The following is a 15401-nucleotide window of genomic DNA, read 5'->3' on the forward strand; positions in this document are numbered from 1 at the left end:
CTGAGAGCCTCACTCAGGAGCTGAGGCTGGCTTCGAGCCTGTGCGATCCTCCTGTCTCCGCCTCCCAAGCGCGGGGATTACAAGCGTGCCCACCACGCCCGGCTGACTTCGGAATACTTTGTGGTGTGGATGGGGCGCACCCTCCCAGTGGGGACACGCTCGGAGTGGCCGAACACGACGCTTTTCCGGGGTGTGACTAACTCTAGCGCTTTGTTCCCTGGGACTTCAGGTCCCGAGGCTGGAGCCCCGCCGAGCCGGGAGGAGGGCGCCGGTACCCGCGGACCCCGCGAGCTGCCGCACCCCGCCCGGCCGCCAGGGGGCGCCACCGCCCGCCGCAGCGGCGCGCAGGCCCGTCCGCGCAGGCGCAGGCGCAGGCGCAGGCGCAGGGCGCGGAACTCGCGGCGCGGCTTCCGCGCGCAGCCGGGCCGCGTCCGCCGCCGTCCCGGTCCCCCAGTGTGCGCGGCGGCGCGCGGCGGCGGCAGCGGCCTCGCCATGTACGCGGTGTACAAGCAGGCGCACCCGCCCACCGGCCTGGAGTTTGCGATGTACTGCAACTTCTTCAACAACAGCGAGCGCAACCTCGTGGTGGCCGGCACGTCGCAGCTCTACGTGTACCGCCTGAACCGCGACGCCGAGGTAGCCGCCGCCCCGGCGTGCACTCGCGGGTTTCGGCTGCGGGCTGCGAGCCTCTGCGCGGGAGGCCGTGGGGTCGCCGGTGGCCGCCGCCGTGAGCGCGCTTGCGGACTGCCGCAGAGGGAGGCGCTGCCGAAGGCCGAGCTTCCGCGGGGCCGGGGCGCCGGGCGGAGCGGCTTTCGGGCGAATGGCGTCGCCGGCGGGACCCGAGCCGGGGCTGGCGGGAGGTGCCGCGGCTCGTGCGAGGCCCACCAGTTGGGGGAGGGCGGGGGTGCTGTAGTTGCCGGAGACGGGAGCGGGTCCTGGGAGGCTTCTCGGAGGCAGCTTCTAGCTGTTACTCGAGGAGGAACTCTTGGGGGGGCCGGGGGTGGGAAAGGGAGGGGAGGTGTGTCCAGCAGAGGATGGGAGATGGGAGATGAGGAGGTGTGAGGGGTAGCGGTTCCTCGCACCTGGACCACCTGCCACCTGGACTGTTTTTTTGTTTTTGTTTTTGCGAAACTGCGGATTGAACCCAAGGGCATTCTACTTCTGAGCTACACCCCTAGCCCTGTTATTTATTCATTTTTTATTTTTTATTTTTTGTGGTACTGGGGATGGAGCCCAGGAGCTTTCTATCTCTGGCCTCACTCTCAGACCTATTTTATATTTTATCTGGAAATAGGGTCTCACTAAATTGCTGAGAGCCTCCTAAGTAGCTGAGGCTGGCTCCGAACCTGTGGTTCCTCCTGTCTTTGCCTCCCACGTACTGGGATAACAAGCCTGTGGCACCATGCCCAGCTTTATTTCTTATTTTTTTCTTTATTTTCTTTCTTTCTTTCTTTCTTTATTTATTTATTTTTGCGGTTCTGGGGATGGAACCCAAGGGCATTCGACCTCCGAGCTACACCTCCTGCCCTGTTTTTTATTCTTTATTTTAAAACAGGGTCTCACTGAGTTGCGGAGGCCCTTACTAAATAGCTGAGGATCCTCCAGTCTCAGCCTCTCAAGTGCCGGGATTACAAGGGTGCGCCACCACGCTGGCTCAGGAATCTTTTTTTTTTTTTTTTTTTTTTTTTTGTGGTACTGAGGATGGTACTCTTCTAACTCCGGGCTACACTCCCAGACCTATTTTATATTTTTATTTGGAAACAGGGTCTCTGAAGCCAGCAAGGCTGGGCGATCCTCCTGTCTCAGCCTCCCAAGTGCAGGGATTACAAGGGAGTACCACCACACTGGCTTTTTTTTTTTAAATTATTATAAGTTTATTCTTTTGTTTATTGTGATACTGTGGATTGAACCCAGGGCATTCTACCTCCAGCCCTATTTTATTTTTTATTTTATTTACTTTTTTTTGTGGTGCTGGAGATTGTACTCAGGGACATTCTACCTCCGAACTACACCCCAGCCCTTTTTTTATTCTTTATTTGAAACAGGGTCTCACTAAGTTTTGGAGGGTCTCACTAAGTATCTGAGGCTGGCCGTGAACCTGTGATCCTCCCGTATCAGCCTCTCAAGTACCGGGATTACAAGCGTGTGCCACCGTGCCCGGTTCCTTTATTTATTTATTTAGCGGTAATGGGGATGGAACTCAGGGGCATTCTATCTCTGAGCCCCAGCCCTATTTTTTTAGTCTATTTTGAAACAGAGTCTCACTGAGTTGCCAACGGCCTCGCAAAGTAGCTGAGGCTGTACACAACCCGCAATCCTCCTGTCTCAGTCTTCCAAATGCTGGGATTATGAGTGTGAGCCACCACGCCCAGCCTGTTTTATTTATTTATTTTACAGTACTGGAGTTGGAACCCAGGGGCATTCTACCTCTGAGCTACACCCCCAGCCCTATTTTTTATTCTTTTTTTTTTTTTTTTTTTTTTGAGTAGAACCCAGAGGCTTTCTACCTCCAGGGTATGCTTCCAGACCTATTTTTATATGTGTGTGTGTGTGTGTGTGTGTGTGTGTGTGTGTCTGGGGATGGAACCCAGGGGCATTCGACCTCTGAGCTACACCCCCCTGCCCTATTTTTTTTTTTTTTATTCTTTATTTTGAAACTGGTTCTCACTGAGTTGCAGAGGGCCTCACTGAGTAGCTGAGGCTGTGCGCAAACCGCGATCCTCCAGGTTTCAGCCTCCTGAATGAATGCTGGGATTACAAGCGTGCGCCACCACGCCTGGCTATATATATTTTTTTAATTTAATTTTTTTGCGGGTCTGGGGATGGAACCCAGGGACATTCGACCTCCAAGCTACAGTCCCTGCCCTATTTTTTATTCTTTGTTTTGAAACTGGGTCTCACTGAGTTGCAGAGGCTGTCCGTGAACCGCTATCCTCAGGTATCAGCCTCCGGAATGCTGGGATTACAAGCGCACGCTACCACACCCTGCTCATATATATATATATATATATATATATATATATATATATATATATATATTGTTTTGTTTTGTTGTTGTTGTTTGTTTCTTTTGTTTTTGGTGGTACCCGGGTTCCTGGAAACCCCTCTACCTCTGGGCTACACTCCCAGACCTTTTTTTATATATGTTTTTGGAAACAGGGTCTCTTAAGCCGGCAAGGCTGGCTTCGAACCAGCGTGATCCTCCTGTCTCTGCCTCCCAAGCGTGGGATTTACAAGTGTGCACCACCCCGCCCGGCTCTATTTTATATTTTATTTGGAAACAGGGTCTCACTAAGTTGCTGAAAGCCTCACTAAGTAGCTGAGGCTGGCTTTGAACCTATGTGATCCTCCTGTCTCAGCCTCCCAAGCTCGGGGATTACAAGCATGCACCACGACTTCAGCTATTTTTTATTCTTTTTATTTTTATTTATTTATTTTTGTGGGACGGGGGATGGAACCTAGGGGCCTTCTATCTCTGGGCTACACTCCCAGACCTATTTTTTTCTTTATTTTATTTGGAAACAGGGTCTCACTAAGTTGCTGAAAGCCCCACTAAATAGCTGAGGCTGGCTTGGAAACTGCACGATCCTCCTGTCTCAGCCTCCCAAGTACTGGGATTACAAGTATGCGCCACAACGCCCGGCTTATTTTTTCTTTTGAAACAGGATCTCACTAAGTTGCAGAGAGCTTCACTAAGTTGTTGAATTTGGCTGGTTTCAAATCTGCAATCCTCCATTCTGAGCCTCCCAAGTATGGAATGACAAACATGCACCACCATACCTGGCTTATTTTTTATTTTGTGGTACTGGGAATCTAACCCAAGGGCATTCTACCTCCAAGCTACATCCAAGGCACTATTTTTTATTCTTTATTTTGAAACACTGAGTTTCACTGAGTTGGAAAGGGCTTCACTAAGTAGCTGAGGCTTTATTTGAATTGTGAGCCTCCTGTCTCCTCTCCCAAATGCTGGAATTAAAACATGTGCCACCAGACCTGGTTTTAAATTTTTTTTTTGGTGGTACTAGAGAGTGGAACCCAAGGTCTTCCTACCTCTGGGCTGCACCCCCAGACCTTTTTTTTCAGTCCTGGGGATGGAACCCAGGGGGTTCTACCTCTGAGATACACCTTCAGCCCTATTTTTTATTTTTTATTTTTAAGCAGGGCCTCACTGAGTTTCTAAGGCCTTCACTGAGTAGCTGAGGCCAGCTGTAAGCTGCAGTCCTCCTGTCTCAGCCTCCTGGATGCTGTGATTACGAGCGTGTGCCACCATATCCAGCTTTTATTTTTTATTTGGGAACAGGATCTTGCTAAGTTGCTAAAAGCCTCACTAAGTTGTTGATGCTGGCTTCAAACATGCGATCCTGCTGTCTCAGCCTCCCATGTACTACTGGGATTACAGATAAGTTCCACAGCACACGAGAGATATATCATTACCTTTTGGTACTGGTGTTGGAACCCAGGGGCTTTTCTACCTCTGGGCTATACTCCCTGACTTATATTTTATACTTTATTTGGAAACAGTGTCTCACTAAGTTGCTGAGAGCCTCACTAAGTAGCTGAGGCTGGCTTTGAACCTGTGTGATCCTCCTGTCTCAGCCTCCCAAGCGCTGGTATTACAAGCGTGCGCCACCATCTACACCCAGCTTTTAGCAAACATTTATTAGGTGCTTGTTGTGTGAAGGCATTTGAGGAGAGGTTGATGCACACTGCAGTCAGATCCTACCCTGGGTAGTTTGCTTTCTGTGGATGTCAGGTCTCACAGCCAGAGTTGTGTGAATGGTGAACGGTGGGGTAGAGATGGCAGAGCAGGATGAGAAGCAGGGCCAGGGTGTACTGCTGAGTACCCGCCTTAAGGAGGTGATGATGGAGAATGCTGAGGATAGCAGGTGAAGAGGTTCCAGCAGAGGCCTGTAGCTGGATGAGAGAAGGTGGGGAGCAGGTCAGAGGTGACAGGTGGGGTGGGCTCCAGGTTCCCAAAGACTGAGTGAAGAGGGGTGGTATGGTTTTGACAGAGGAGTCATGTGACCTGACTTATATTTTCAAGAGCTGCTCTAACCGCCATGTTGAGAGGCCATGCGGAGGCAGGAAGGCCAGCTGGGAGGTGGCCACCGTCCTAGGCCAGAGGCAGTGGTGGCTGCAGTCCATGGGTTGTCTGTGGGGGCATGGGAACGAATAGGGTGGGTGTGAGGGAGGAGGAAGGGCAATAGCCTTTTGCTAGGGTCTGTGGGCAGTAGTTCTGGAATCTGGTGTGGGTACCTCGGAGAGTGGTGAGGGCGGTGGGTGGGGTGGTGAAGCTTGGGCTCACTGCTGGACATTGTATTTGTTACTATTTGCCATGTAGTGGGTCATCTGAAATTCAGAAGCTGAGACAGTAGGTAGCATTTCTCCCTTTGGGGGTCAGCCATCAGGAGTGGCTTACTTGAGGGCTCCTGCTCAGGCTGTCCAGTGGGCCAGGGCAGTGGTCCTCCACCTCACACAGTCAGCAGGAGGCCTTGGTTACTTCTTGCCACATGGGTCTTTTCCTGGGCTTTTCTTTCTTTCTTTCTTTCTTTCTTTCTTTCTTTCTTTTTTTTTTTTTTTTTTTTTTTTTTTTTTTAGTGGTACTGGGGGTAGAACCCAGAGGCTTTCTACCTCTGGGCTATACTTCCAGACCTTTTTTATATTTTATTTGGAAACGGTCTCACTAAGTTTCTGGGAGCCTCACTAAGTAGCTGAGGCTGGCTTTGAACCTGTGCGATCCTCCTGTCTCAGCCTCCCAAGCGCGGGGATTACAAGCGTGTGCTGCCGGGATCCAGCCCTAGCAGAGTCAGGGTTCATGTGTTGATGAGGGGGAAACCGAGGCCTATGAGAGAAGAAGCCCCACGAGATCAATCATTCTCCATTTTATTCAGGATTGTTACAACTTTTATCTTTTTTTGGAACCTGGGATAAATCCAGAGCACCACACCTGCAAAGCAGGAGCTTTGCCACTGAGCTACATCCCGGCCCTGGATTTGTCACAACTTTTATACTTTATTCTTTGGCAGAAAAGCAGGGGCATAGCTATGCGAGCAGGATGCCAAGGACAGGAAAAAGTTATTATTTACATCAGGGCGGGTGTCAGACATTTAAACAATCCTAGTGTGCTTTGTCTCACGTCACGAGGCTGACTCAACCCGATCTGATACAGTGGCTCAAACTAAGGTCAGTTGGAACTTGATGTTTGGCCCAATAACTTTATCCTTGGGGAAAAAATCTTTGCTGCCTGAGTCTCACAAGCTGCTGCCCATCAGTTTTAGTTATAATGTTTATACATAAAACTCCAATTATACATATGAATCCAAATAATCCTAAAATAATTTTATGAAGAAAGGAATGCTAAGACATACATCATAGGGGACCTACGCCGTTGCGAATCCCGATTGAGCTTTCTCAAGATCCGCAAGATATGCGGCAGCAGTGCGCCACCATGCCCGGCCTTTATTCTTTATTTTGACAAGGTCCCGATGAGTTACAAGGGGCCTCACTAGTTAGTAGCTGAGGATATCCAAGAACTGTGATCTTCCTGTCTCACTCAGCCTTCCAAATGCTGGGGTTATGCATGCATCACCATGCCCAGCAGCCAGCCCCAGACCCGTTTTTTTTGTTTTGTTTTGTTTTTTGTTTTTGTTTTTTTTTTTTTGGTAGTACTGGGGTTCCTGGAAACCTTTCTACCTCCGGGCTATGCTCCCAGACCCATTTTTATATTTTTATTTGGAAACAGGGTCTCTTAAGCCAGCCTAGCTTCGAACCTGTGCAATCCTCCTGCCTCTGCCTCCCCAGCGTGGGGATTACAAGCGTGCACCACCATGCCCAGACGTATTTATTTATTTATTTGTGGTACTGAAGATTGAACCCAGAGGCATATTATCTCGGAGCTATGTCCCCAGCCTGATTTTATTATTTATTTTGAAACAGTGTCTCACTAAGCAGTGGAGGGCCTCACTAAGTAGTTGAGGCCGGCCAGGAACCGGGATCCTCCTCAGTCTCAGCCTCCCAAGTACTGGAATTACAAGTGTATGCCACCATATCCAGCTTATTCTTTATTTTGAAACAGTCTCACTGAGTTGCAGAAGGCCTCACTTAGTAGCTGAGGCTGGCCACGAACTGCCTGTCTCAGCCTCCCAAATTCTGGAATTACATGCCCAAGCCAGTCTTTTTATTTTGAGACAGTATCTCTTACTTGCTCAGGCAGGCCTGGAACTTGTAGCCCTCCTAGTCTGGCCTCCTGGGGTGCTGGAGCATTGGTGTGCTCCTGGCTTCAGGCCTCCTTTCTTGCATCCCCAGCCTGTCGGGAGCTTGGCCGTGGTTGGAGTCTTTTTGTGCTGCCTTTAGTGGATGTGGGGCCAGCACTGCACTGCTTAGGCTCAGGTGCAGACCTGCGGGTATAGAGCTAGGCAGATTTGGGGCTGGTAGAGTGAGCGTATGCAGCAGAGTTTCTGGGGAAATTGAGGCAGGGGCTTTCTGGGGAGGTCCTGAGGCTGGCTGGGGCAAGGGTATGTGAGCCGTTTCAGGCAGGTGAGGGTGCATAGCTGTTACTGGGAGCTGGAGACTTGCACACTGCCAGCACAGTGGGGGGGCCGACCCTCTGTGGATTTGTGTCCTTCCTAGGGGTTTATGAGGCCAGGCTCCCCAGGTGGTAGTCCTCACTGCCTCTTTTCTTTCCCCTTACAGGCTCTGACCAAGAACGACAGGAGCACAGGTGAGTGCAGGGTGGATGCCGGCCCCATCCTGGGTGTGAGTGATGAGGCACAGGCCAGACGTGACCCACTGCCCTCCCCCAGAGGGGAAGGCCCACCGAGAGAAGCTGGAGCTGGTGGCCTCCTTCTCCTTCTTCGGCAATGTTATGTCCATGGCCAGCGTGCAGCTGGCGGGGGCCAAGCGTGATGCCCTGCTCCTCAGCTTCAAGGATGCTAAGGTAAGGGGGGACCCTGGGCACAGTGGTGGGTTGTGGGGTGCGGTGCTAGGGAAAGGCCTGTGGGCACTGCCATAGTTGGGCACGGGTGGGCCGCAGTTTTGACCTTCTATCTGCAGCTGTCGGTGGTGGAGTATGACCCAAGCACACATGACCTGAAGACCCTATCCCTGCACTACTTTGAGGAGCCTGAGCTCCGGGTAGGCCAAACCCTATAGCCCCCCTAGGCCTAGCCCACCTCCATTCCCCACAGCCCTCCCTCCAGCCCACTGCTTTCCCGGCCCTTGCGCTGGGGCTGGGCTGATGCCTTCTGCCTCAGGACGGGTTTGTGCAAAACGTGCACACGCCTCGGGTGCGAGTGGACCCGGATGGACGCTGTGCGGCCATGCTCATCTATGGCACGCGGCTGGTGGTGTTGCCCTTCCGCAGAGAGAGCTTGGCTGAGGAGCATGAAGGGCTCATGGGTGAGGGGTGAGTGCTGCCAGGGCTGCAGTTCTGAGGGGCGTGGGAGCGTGGATTCTCCCTGCCTGCCCACACTCCTGCTGACGGGGCTCCCGGGCTCCCAGGCAGAGGTCCAGCTTCCTGCCCAGCTACATCATCGACGTGCGGGCCCTGGATGAGAAGCTGCTCAACATCATCGACCTGCAATTCCTGCATGGCTACTACGAGCCCACGCTGCTCATCCTGTTTGAGCCCAACCAGACCTGGCCGGGGTGAGGCCCTGCTGGCTGGGGAGGGCCAGAACTCACTCAGAAGTGGGGAACTGGGCCCCCAGCCCTGCGAGAGCGGCGGGCCCCTGGCTGACCTAACTGCTGCTCCAGGCGAGTGGCTGTGCGGCAGGATACGTGCTCCATCGTGGCCATCTCACTGAACATCACGCAGAAGGTGCACCCTGTCATCTGGTCCCTCACCAGCCTGCCTTTTGATTGCACCCAGGCCCTGGCTGTGCCCAAGCCAATAGGTGAGGTCCTGGTGGTACTGAGGGGCGAGGAGAAGCTGAGCCCGCCCACAGCCTGTGTCTGCCTCTAGGTGGGGTGGTGGTCTTCGCTGTCAACTCACTGCTGTACCTGAACCAGAGCGTTCCCCCGTATGGTGTGGCCCTCAACAGCCTCACCACGGGCACCACTGCCTTCCCACTGCGTGAGTGTGGCCACCCTGAGCAGGTGGGGCTGTGGGTGGGGCAGGGCCGCCAGTGGCCTGACTGTCTGCCTCACAGGCACTCAGGAAGGTGTGCGGATCACTCTGGACTGCGCGCAAGCTGCCTTCATCTCCTACGACAAGATGGTGATCTCCCTCAAGGGTGGCGAGATGTGAGCCCTGCCGCCCTGGGCCCTTCCCCCACGCCCCTGCTCCTGTCCTCCTTGGTGCCCTCAGCCTCCCTGTCCTCTTTCCCACAGCTACGTGCTGACCCTCATCACCGATGGCATGCGCAGTGTCCGAGCGTTCCACTTTGACAAGGCTGCTGCCAGCGTTCTCACCACCAGTGTGAGTCATGGTGTGGCGGGGGCGGGCCGCTGGGGGTGCAGCATGGCTCTGCCCTCACACATGCGCCCTCTCTCAGATGGTCACCATGGAGCCTGGGTACCTGTTTTTGGGGTCACGCCTGGGTAACTCCCTCCTCCTCAAGTACACAGAGAAGCTGCAGGAGCCCCCAGCCAGCACTGTTCGTGAGTCTGCTGACAAGGTGGGCCTCTTGTGGGTGCCCCCTCAAGGGCGTGGGGCAGCCTCGAGGCCTTGCTCATGCTCCCCTCCTTTCTCAAGGAAGAGCCTCCTTCCAAGAAGAAGAGAGTTGACGCTGCAGTGGGCTGGTCAGGTAAGCCTGGCCCTGCAGGGCACGGCTGGTGGGCCAGGGCCAGGCTGAGGTGGCTCTTTGTGCTTCAGGGAGCAAGTCAGCACCCCAGGACGAAGTGGACGAGATCGAAGTGTATGGCAGCGAAGCCCAGTCGGGCACACAGCTGGCCACCTACTCCTTTGAGGTGAGACTGGGAACAGCAGTGATGCCAGCCCCTCTGCCCACCTGACCACTGTTGTGCCCGCAGGTGTGTGACAGCATGCTCAACATCGGACCTTGTGCCAATGCTGCCGTGGGCGAGCCTGCCTTCCTCTCTGAAGAGGTGCGGGGTGGGTGGCTGTGGGGTGGGGGCCGGGCTCGTGGTGGGATGGGGCAGCACCTTCACCCCACCTTACAGTTTCAGAACAACCCTGAGCCAGACCTGGAGATCGTGGTTTGCTCCGGCTACGGGAAGAATGGGGCCCTGTCCGTGCTGCAGGTGTGTAGTGCAGGGGCAGGGCAAATCCAGGTGGGATGAGGGTGAGCTGGCTCTACCCCTTTCATTCCAGAAGAGCATCCGGCCCCAGGTGGTGACAACCTTTGAACTTCCTGGCTGCTATGACATGTGGACAGTCATTGCCCCTGTGCGTAAGGAGGAGGTAGGCAGGCGAGAGGGCCATGAGAGCTGGGAGGCGCCTGGGTGTATGGCCTTGGACAAGGCCCATCCATTCCGTCTGTCACACTTCTGCCTCGACAGACCATGGCTTCTCTTCCTGCTTGTCTTGGTCTTTTCAGGAGGAGATGCCCAGAGCAGAAGGTGTAGAGCAGGAGCCCAGCGCCCCTGAAGCTGATGACGATGGGCGGAGACACGGGTTCCTTATCCTAAGCCGGGAAGACTCAACCATGGTGAAGGACGAGGCCTGGGCCTGGTGTCTGGGGGTCCCATTGGAGATGGGTGTAGCTTACCACTGTCACCCACAGATCCTGCAGACAGGCCAGGAGATCATGGAACTGGACACTAGTGGCTTTGCCACACAGGGTCCCACAGTCTTTGCGGGAAACATTGGAGACAACCGCTACATTGTCCAAGTGTCACCGCTGGGCATCCGCCTGTTGGAAGGAGGTGGGTGGGCAGGGCTGGGTGGGCCTGGGATGTGTGGGCTGATGGCCCTGCTGACTGCCCTGTGTGCACAGTGAATCAGCTGCACTTCATCCCCGTGGACCTGGGGGCCCCCATCGTGCAGTGTGCTGTGGCCGATCCCTATGTGGTCATCATGAGTGCCGAGGGCCACGTCACCATGTTCCTGCTCAAGAATGACTCCTACAGTGGCCGCCACCACCGCCTGGCACTGCAGAAGCCCCCACTACACCATGTAGGCCTTACCCCCAGTGCCTGATCCCCATGCCTTTCCCCCAACTTGCAGCTGAGCCCCTCCCCCACTTCCTGCAGCAATCCAAGGTGATCGCACTCTGCCTGTATCGCGACGTCAGCGGCATGTTCACCACTGAGAGCCGCCTGAGTGGCACCCGGGATGAGCTGGGGGGCCGCAGTGGCCTGGAGGCTGAGGGCCTGGGCGTGGAGACCAGGTGCGTGGGGGCTGGGTGCTGGGGGCCCAGGCCCAAGGCCTGTGGCAGGCTGTGACGTTCTGTCGGCCCACAGCCCCACCGTGGACGATGAGGAGGAGATGCTGTATGGGGACTCAGGCTCCCTCTTCAGCCCCAGTAAGGAGGAGGCCCGCAGGAGCAGCCAGCCCCCCGCCGACCGTGACCCTGCCCCCTTCCGTGCAGAACCCACACACTGGTGCTTGCTGGTACGGGAGAACGGCACTATGGAGGTGAGTGCTCCTGCACAGCCGGGCCCCAGCAGCCCTCAGCACAGCTGCGCTGCCCCTGCCAACCACTGTCCTCCACCAGATCTACCAGCTCCCGGATTGGCGGCTGGTGTTCCTGGTGAAGAATTTCCCGGTGGGGCAGCGGGTCCTGGTGGACAGTTCCTTCGGACAGCCTACCACACAGGGTGAGGCCCGCAAAGAGGAGGCCACACGCCAGGGGGAACTGCCACTGGTCAAGGAGGTTCTGCTGGTTGCGCTGGGGAGTCGCCAGAGCCGGCCCTACCTACTGGTGAGTGCCCCTTCCACCCCTGCCTTTCCCTGAAGGTTCTGCCCTGCCCTCAAGGCCTGTTCCCATCCTGTTCCCCAGGTACATGTGGACCAAGAGCTGCTCATCTATGAGGCCTTTCCCCATGACTCACAGCTCGGCCAGGGCAACCTCAAAGTCCGCTTCAAGAAGGTACTGGCAGCTGCACCCTGCTGGGTTATGGGGAGGCGCAGGGTGCAGCCAGCAGGGTCTGGAGAGCTCAGCATTCATACTGGCCTCCACCAGGTCCCCCACAACATCAACTTCCGTGAAAAGAAGCCAAAGCCATCCAAGAAGAAGGCGGAAGGCGGCAGCACTGAGGAGGGGTCTGGGGCCCGGGGCCGTGTGGCGCGTTTCCGCTACTTTGAGGATATTTACGGCTATTCTGGGGTAGGCAGGCGGCTTTGTGGGGCTGGGGGTGGGGCCAGGGCTTCGCTCACGCGGTCCTCTTGGTGCTGCCCTAGGTGTTCATATGTGGCCCCTCACCCCATTGGCTCCTTGTGACTGGCCGGGGGGCTCTGCGGCTGCACCCCATGGGCATCGATGGCCCCATTGATTCCTTTGCTCCATTCCACAATGTCAACTGCCCCCGTGGCTTTCTCTACTTCAACAGACAGGTAGGAAGGACCAGGCTGGTCCACTCCACTGCCACTGATGCCACCCTATGCTGCACCAGGTGCTGGGACCCCAGAAATGCCCTGGACAGCTAGGGACGGGGTCAGGAACAGGAGGGACCATTACCTGCACCCAAAGGGCCAGGGATGTGTGTCTGGAGGTGGGTAGGGCCAAGGAGGAGGAATCTGGGGCTCAGTGCTGGGATTGTTGAGGCACTTGAGAGTGAGGGTTGGTAAATGCCATTACCCGTCATTATTCTTGGGTTTAGCCCCGAAAACTCATGGCTTGGCAAGGTCAAGCTGGCCTTAGCTCCCACTCTGCCCCTTAGTTGCTGTGCAACTTTGTGGAGGCACTGCCCTCTGGGCCTGTATCCTTGTCAGTGTCGCCCACGTGGCAGCAGTAAGCCCCTGGGGCCCCCAGGACGCTGTGTGATAAGTGCTCCCTGGGGCCATGGACTCTGGACTGTTGGCAGGAGGTGCAGGGGCCCTAGCAATGGTTCCTCCCTGGCATGGCCCGTTTGGGCACTCTGCCTGCAGCTTCCATTGCCCTCTGGGCCTAGAATTCCCATGCTCTCTGCCTATGTTCCTGGCCTGAAGTGAGCCCCTAGGACAGACAGGAGCTTGCTGTAGGGCAGGCATGGGGCTCAGCCCCAAAGCAGCAATGCCTTCGCAGCTGTCCTGGCCGCAGCAGTGTGCCTGGCCATCCTGCTCCAGTAGAGCCATCCAGGTTTTGCTGACCCCATCCCTCCACCCCAGGGTGAACTGAGGATCAGTGTCCTGCCTGCCTACCTGTCCTATGATGCCCCCTGGCCCGTCAGGAAGATCCCACTGCGCTGCACAGCCCACTATGTGGCTTACCACGTGGAGTCCAAGGTCTGCCCCTGCCTGTGCCCCACTCCTTAGGCCCCTCTACTTTGGCCTCTGGTATGACGCCCTCCACCCCCCAGGTGTACGCTGTAGCCACCAGCACCAACACACCATGCACCCGCATCCCGCGCATGACTGGCGAGGAGAAGGAGTTTGAGGCCATTGAGAGAGGTGCGTGGTGCCTGGGGTTGGGGTGGGCCGCATTTGGGGCTGGCTCTCACTGCTGCCTTCCTCATCCCTGCAGATGACAGGTACATCCACCCCCAACAGGAGGCTTTCTCCATCCAGCTCATTTCCCCTGTGAGCTGGGAGGCCATTCCCAACGCCAGGTGAGGCTGGGCCCCAGCAGAGGCTGCTCATTGCGGGTGAGGCACGCTGGGAGCAGGCCTCACACCACCTGGCCTCACACAGGATCGAGCTGGAGGAGTGGGAACATGTCACATGCATGAAGACGGTGTCACTGCGCAGTGAGGAGACCGTGTCAGGCCTGAAGGGCTATGTGGCCGCCGGCACCTGCCTCATGCAGGGGGAGGAAGTCACGTGCCGTGGACGGGTAAGGGGCCAGCGGGCCGAGGGCAGGCAGCACCTTAGCAGATCTTCTGCCACCCTAACACATCTCATCGCCCTGTCAGATCCTGATCATGGACGTGATTGAGGTGGTGCCTGAGCCTGGCCAGCCCTTGACCAAGAACAAGTTCAAGGTCCTATACGAGAAGGAGCAGAAGGGGCCTGTGACTGCCCTGTGTCACTGCAATGGCCACCTGGTATCGGCCATTGGCCAGAAGGTGCGCCATCCCACCTAACTGGCACCTTTGCCTCCTCACCCCACCGGTGTCTCTGCACTGACCACTGCCCACCCCCCAGATCTTCCTGTGGAGCCTGCGGGCCAGCGAGCTGACGGGCATGGCCTTCATCGATACCCAGCTGTACATCCACCAGATGATCAGCGTCAAGAACTTTATCCTGGCTGCAGATGTCATGAAGAGCATCTCGCTGCTGCGCTACCAGGAGGAGAGCAAGACACTGAGCCTGGTGTCCCGGGTACGCCGCGTGGCCTGCGTGCGGGCACTGGCCCACAGCCTGTCCTGAGCCCCTGCTCCTTCCTTCCCCAGGACGCCAAGCCTCTGGAGGTGTACAGTGTGGACTTCATGGTGGACAATGCCCAGCTGGGCTTCCTGGGTGAGTGTGTGGCCTGGGGGTGTGCGCCTTCGGGGTTCTGAGCTGACTCTGGGTCTTTGCTCCCCAGTGTCTGACCGAGACCGCAACCTCATGGTGTACATGTACCTGCCAGAAGGTAAGTGGCTCCTGCCCACCCCCTGCCTGAGTTGGGCGCTGGGCGGGGAGTAACCTGAGGCCCTCTTACCTAGCCAAGGAGAGCTTTGGGGGGATGCGCCTGCTGCGCCGGGCAGACTTCCACGTGGGTGCCCTCGTGAACACGTTCTGGAGGACCCCATGCCGGGGGGCCACTGAGGGGCCCAGCAAAAAGTCAGTTGTGTGGGAGAACAAGCACATCACATGGTTTGGTGAGTACCAGGGTGGGGGTGAGTATGGGGTGCAGTGCACTCAGCCTGGCTCACACTGTGTTCCTCACACAGCCACACTGGATGGAGGGATTGGGCTCCTGCTGCCCATGCAGGAAAAGACCTACCGGCGGCTGCTGATGCTGCAGAATGCACTGACCACCATGCTGCCCCACCACGCTGGCCTTAACCCCCGTGCCTTCCGGTGAGTGCCCGCCACCTTCCTGGGCCCAGGCCACGCACCCAGGTCTACCCTGACCCCCAGCACGCGCCTGCCTCCTCAGGATGCTACACGTTGACCGGCGGATCCTACAGAACGCGGTGCGGAATGTGCTGGATGGGGAGCTGCTCAACCGCTACCTCTACCTCAGCACCATGGAGCGGGGCGAGCTGGCCAAGAAGATCGGCACCACCCCTGACATCGTGAGTGCCCTGCCCCGCAGCAGGGTGCCCCGCAGCCCTGCCCTGCCCCGCCCCAGGGGCCCGGGCCTGACCTTCCCTCTTCCCCCTAGATCCTGGATGATCTGCTGGAAACAGACCGTGTCACCGCTCACTTCTAG

At 56.5% G+C, this 15401-nt stretch overlaps 1 protein-coding gene across 1 annotated transcript; it reads left to right on the plus strand.

Annotated features, from left to right (window-relative positions):
* Nucleotides 1-492: 492 nt before the first annotated feature.
* CPSF1 (cleavage and polyadenylation specific factor 1) lies at nucleotides 493-15401 on the plus strand (the record flags this gene model as incomplete). The annotated part of the gene is made up of 37 exons (XM_080693634.1): nucleotides 493-636; nucleotides 7693-7720; nucleotides 7803-7936; nucleotides 8053-8133; nucleotides 8253-8404; nucleotides 8500-8646; nucleotides 8755-8894; nucleotides 8963-9073; nucleotides 9150-9243; nucleotides 9331-9418; nucleotides 9495-9617; nucleotides 9695-9746; nucleotides 9815-9909; nucleotides 9973-10047; nucleotides 10123-10203; nucleotides 10274-10363; nucleotides 10500-10610; nucleotides 10686-10827; nucleotides 10899-11077; nucleotides 11155-11291; nucleotides 11365-11539; nucleotides 11619-11825; nucleotides 11904-11993; nucleotides 12087-12230; nucleotides 12305-12457; nucleotides 13211-13327; nucleotides 13402-13492; nucleotides 13566-13650; nucleotides 13733-13874; nucleotides 13954-14106; nucleotides 14186-14362; nucleotides 14434-14500; nucleotides 14568-14615; nucleotides 14689-14844; nucleotides 14917-15046; nucleotides 15126-15264; nucleotides 15354-15401. The coding sequence occupies 37 exons, from the start codon at nucleotides 493-495 to the stop codon at nucleotides 15399-15401; spliced, it is 4326 nt and encodes a 1441-aa protein (XP_080549760.1).

The sequence above is a fragment of the Muscardinus avellanarius genome (genome assembly GCF_963383645.1).
Source record: "Muscardinus avellanarius genome assembly, chromosome: 4".
Lineage (NCBI taxonomy): Eukaryota > Metazoa > Chordata > Mammalia > Rodentia > Gliridae > Muscardinus > Muscardinus avellanarius.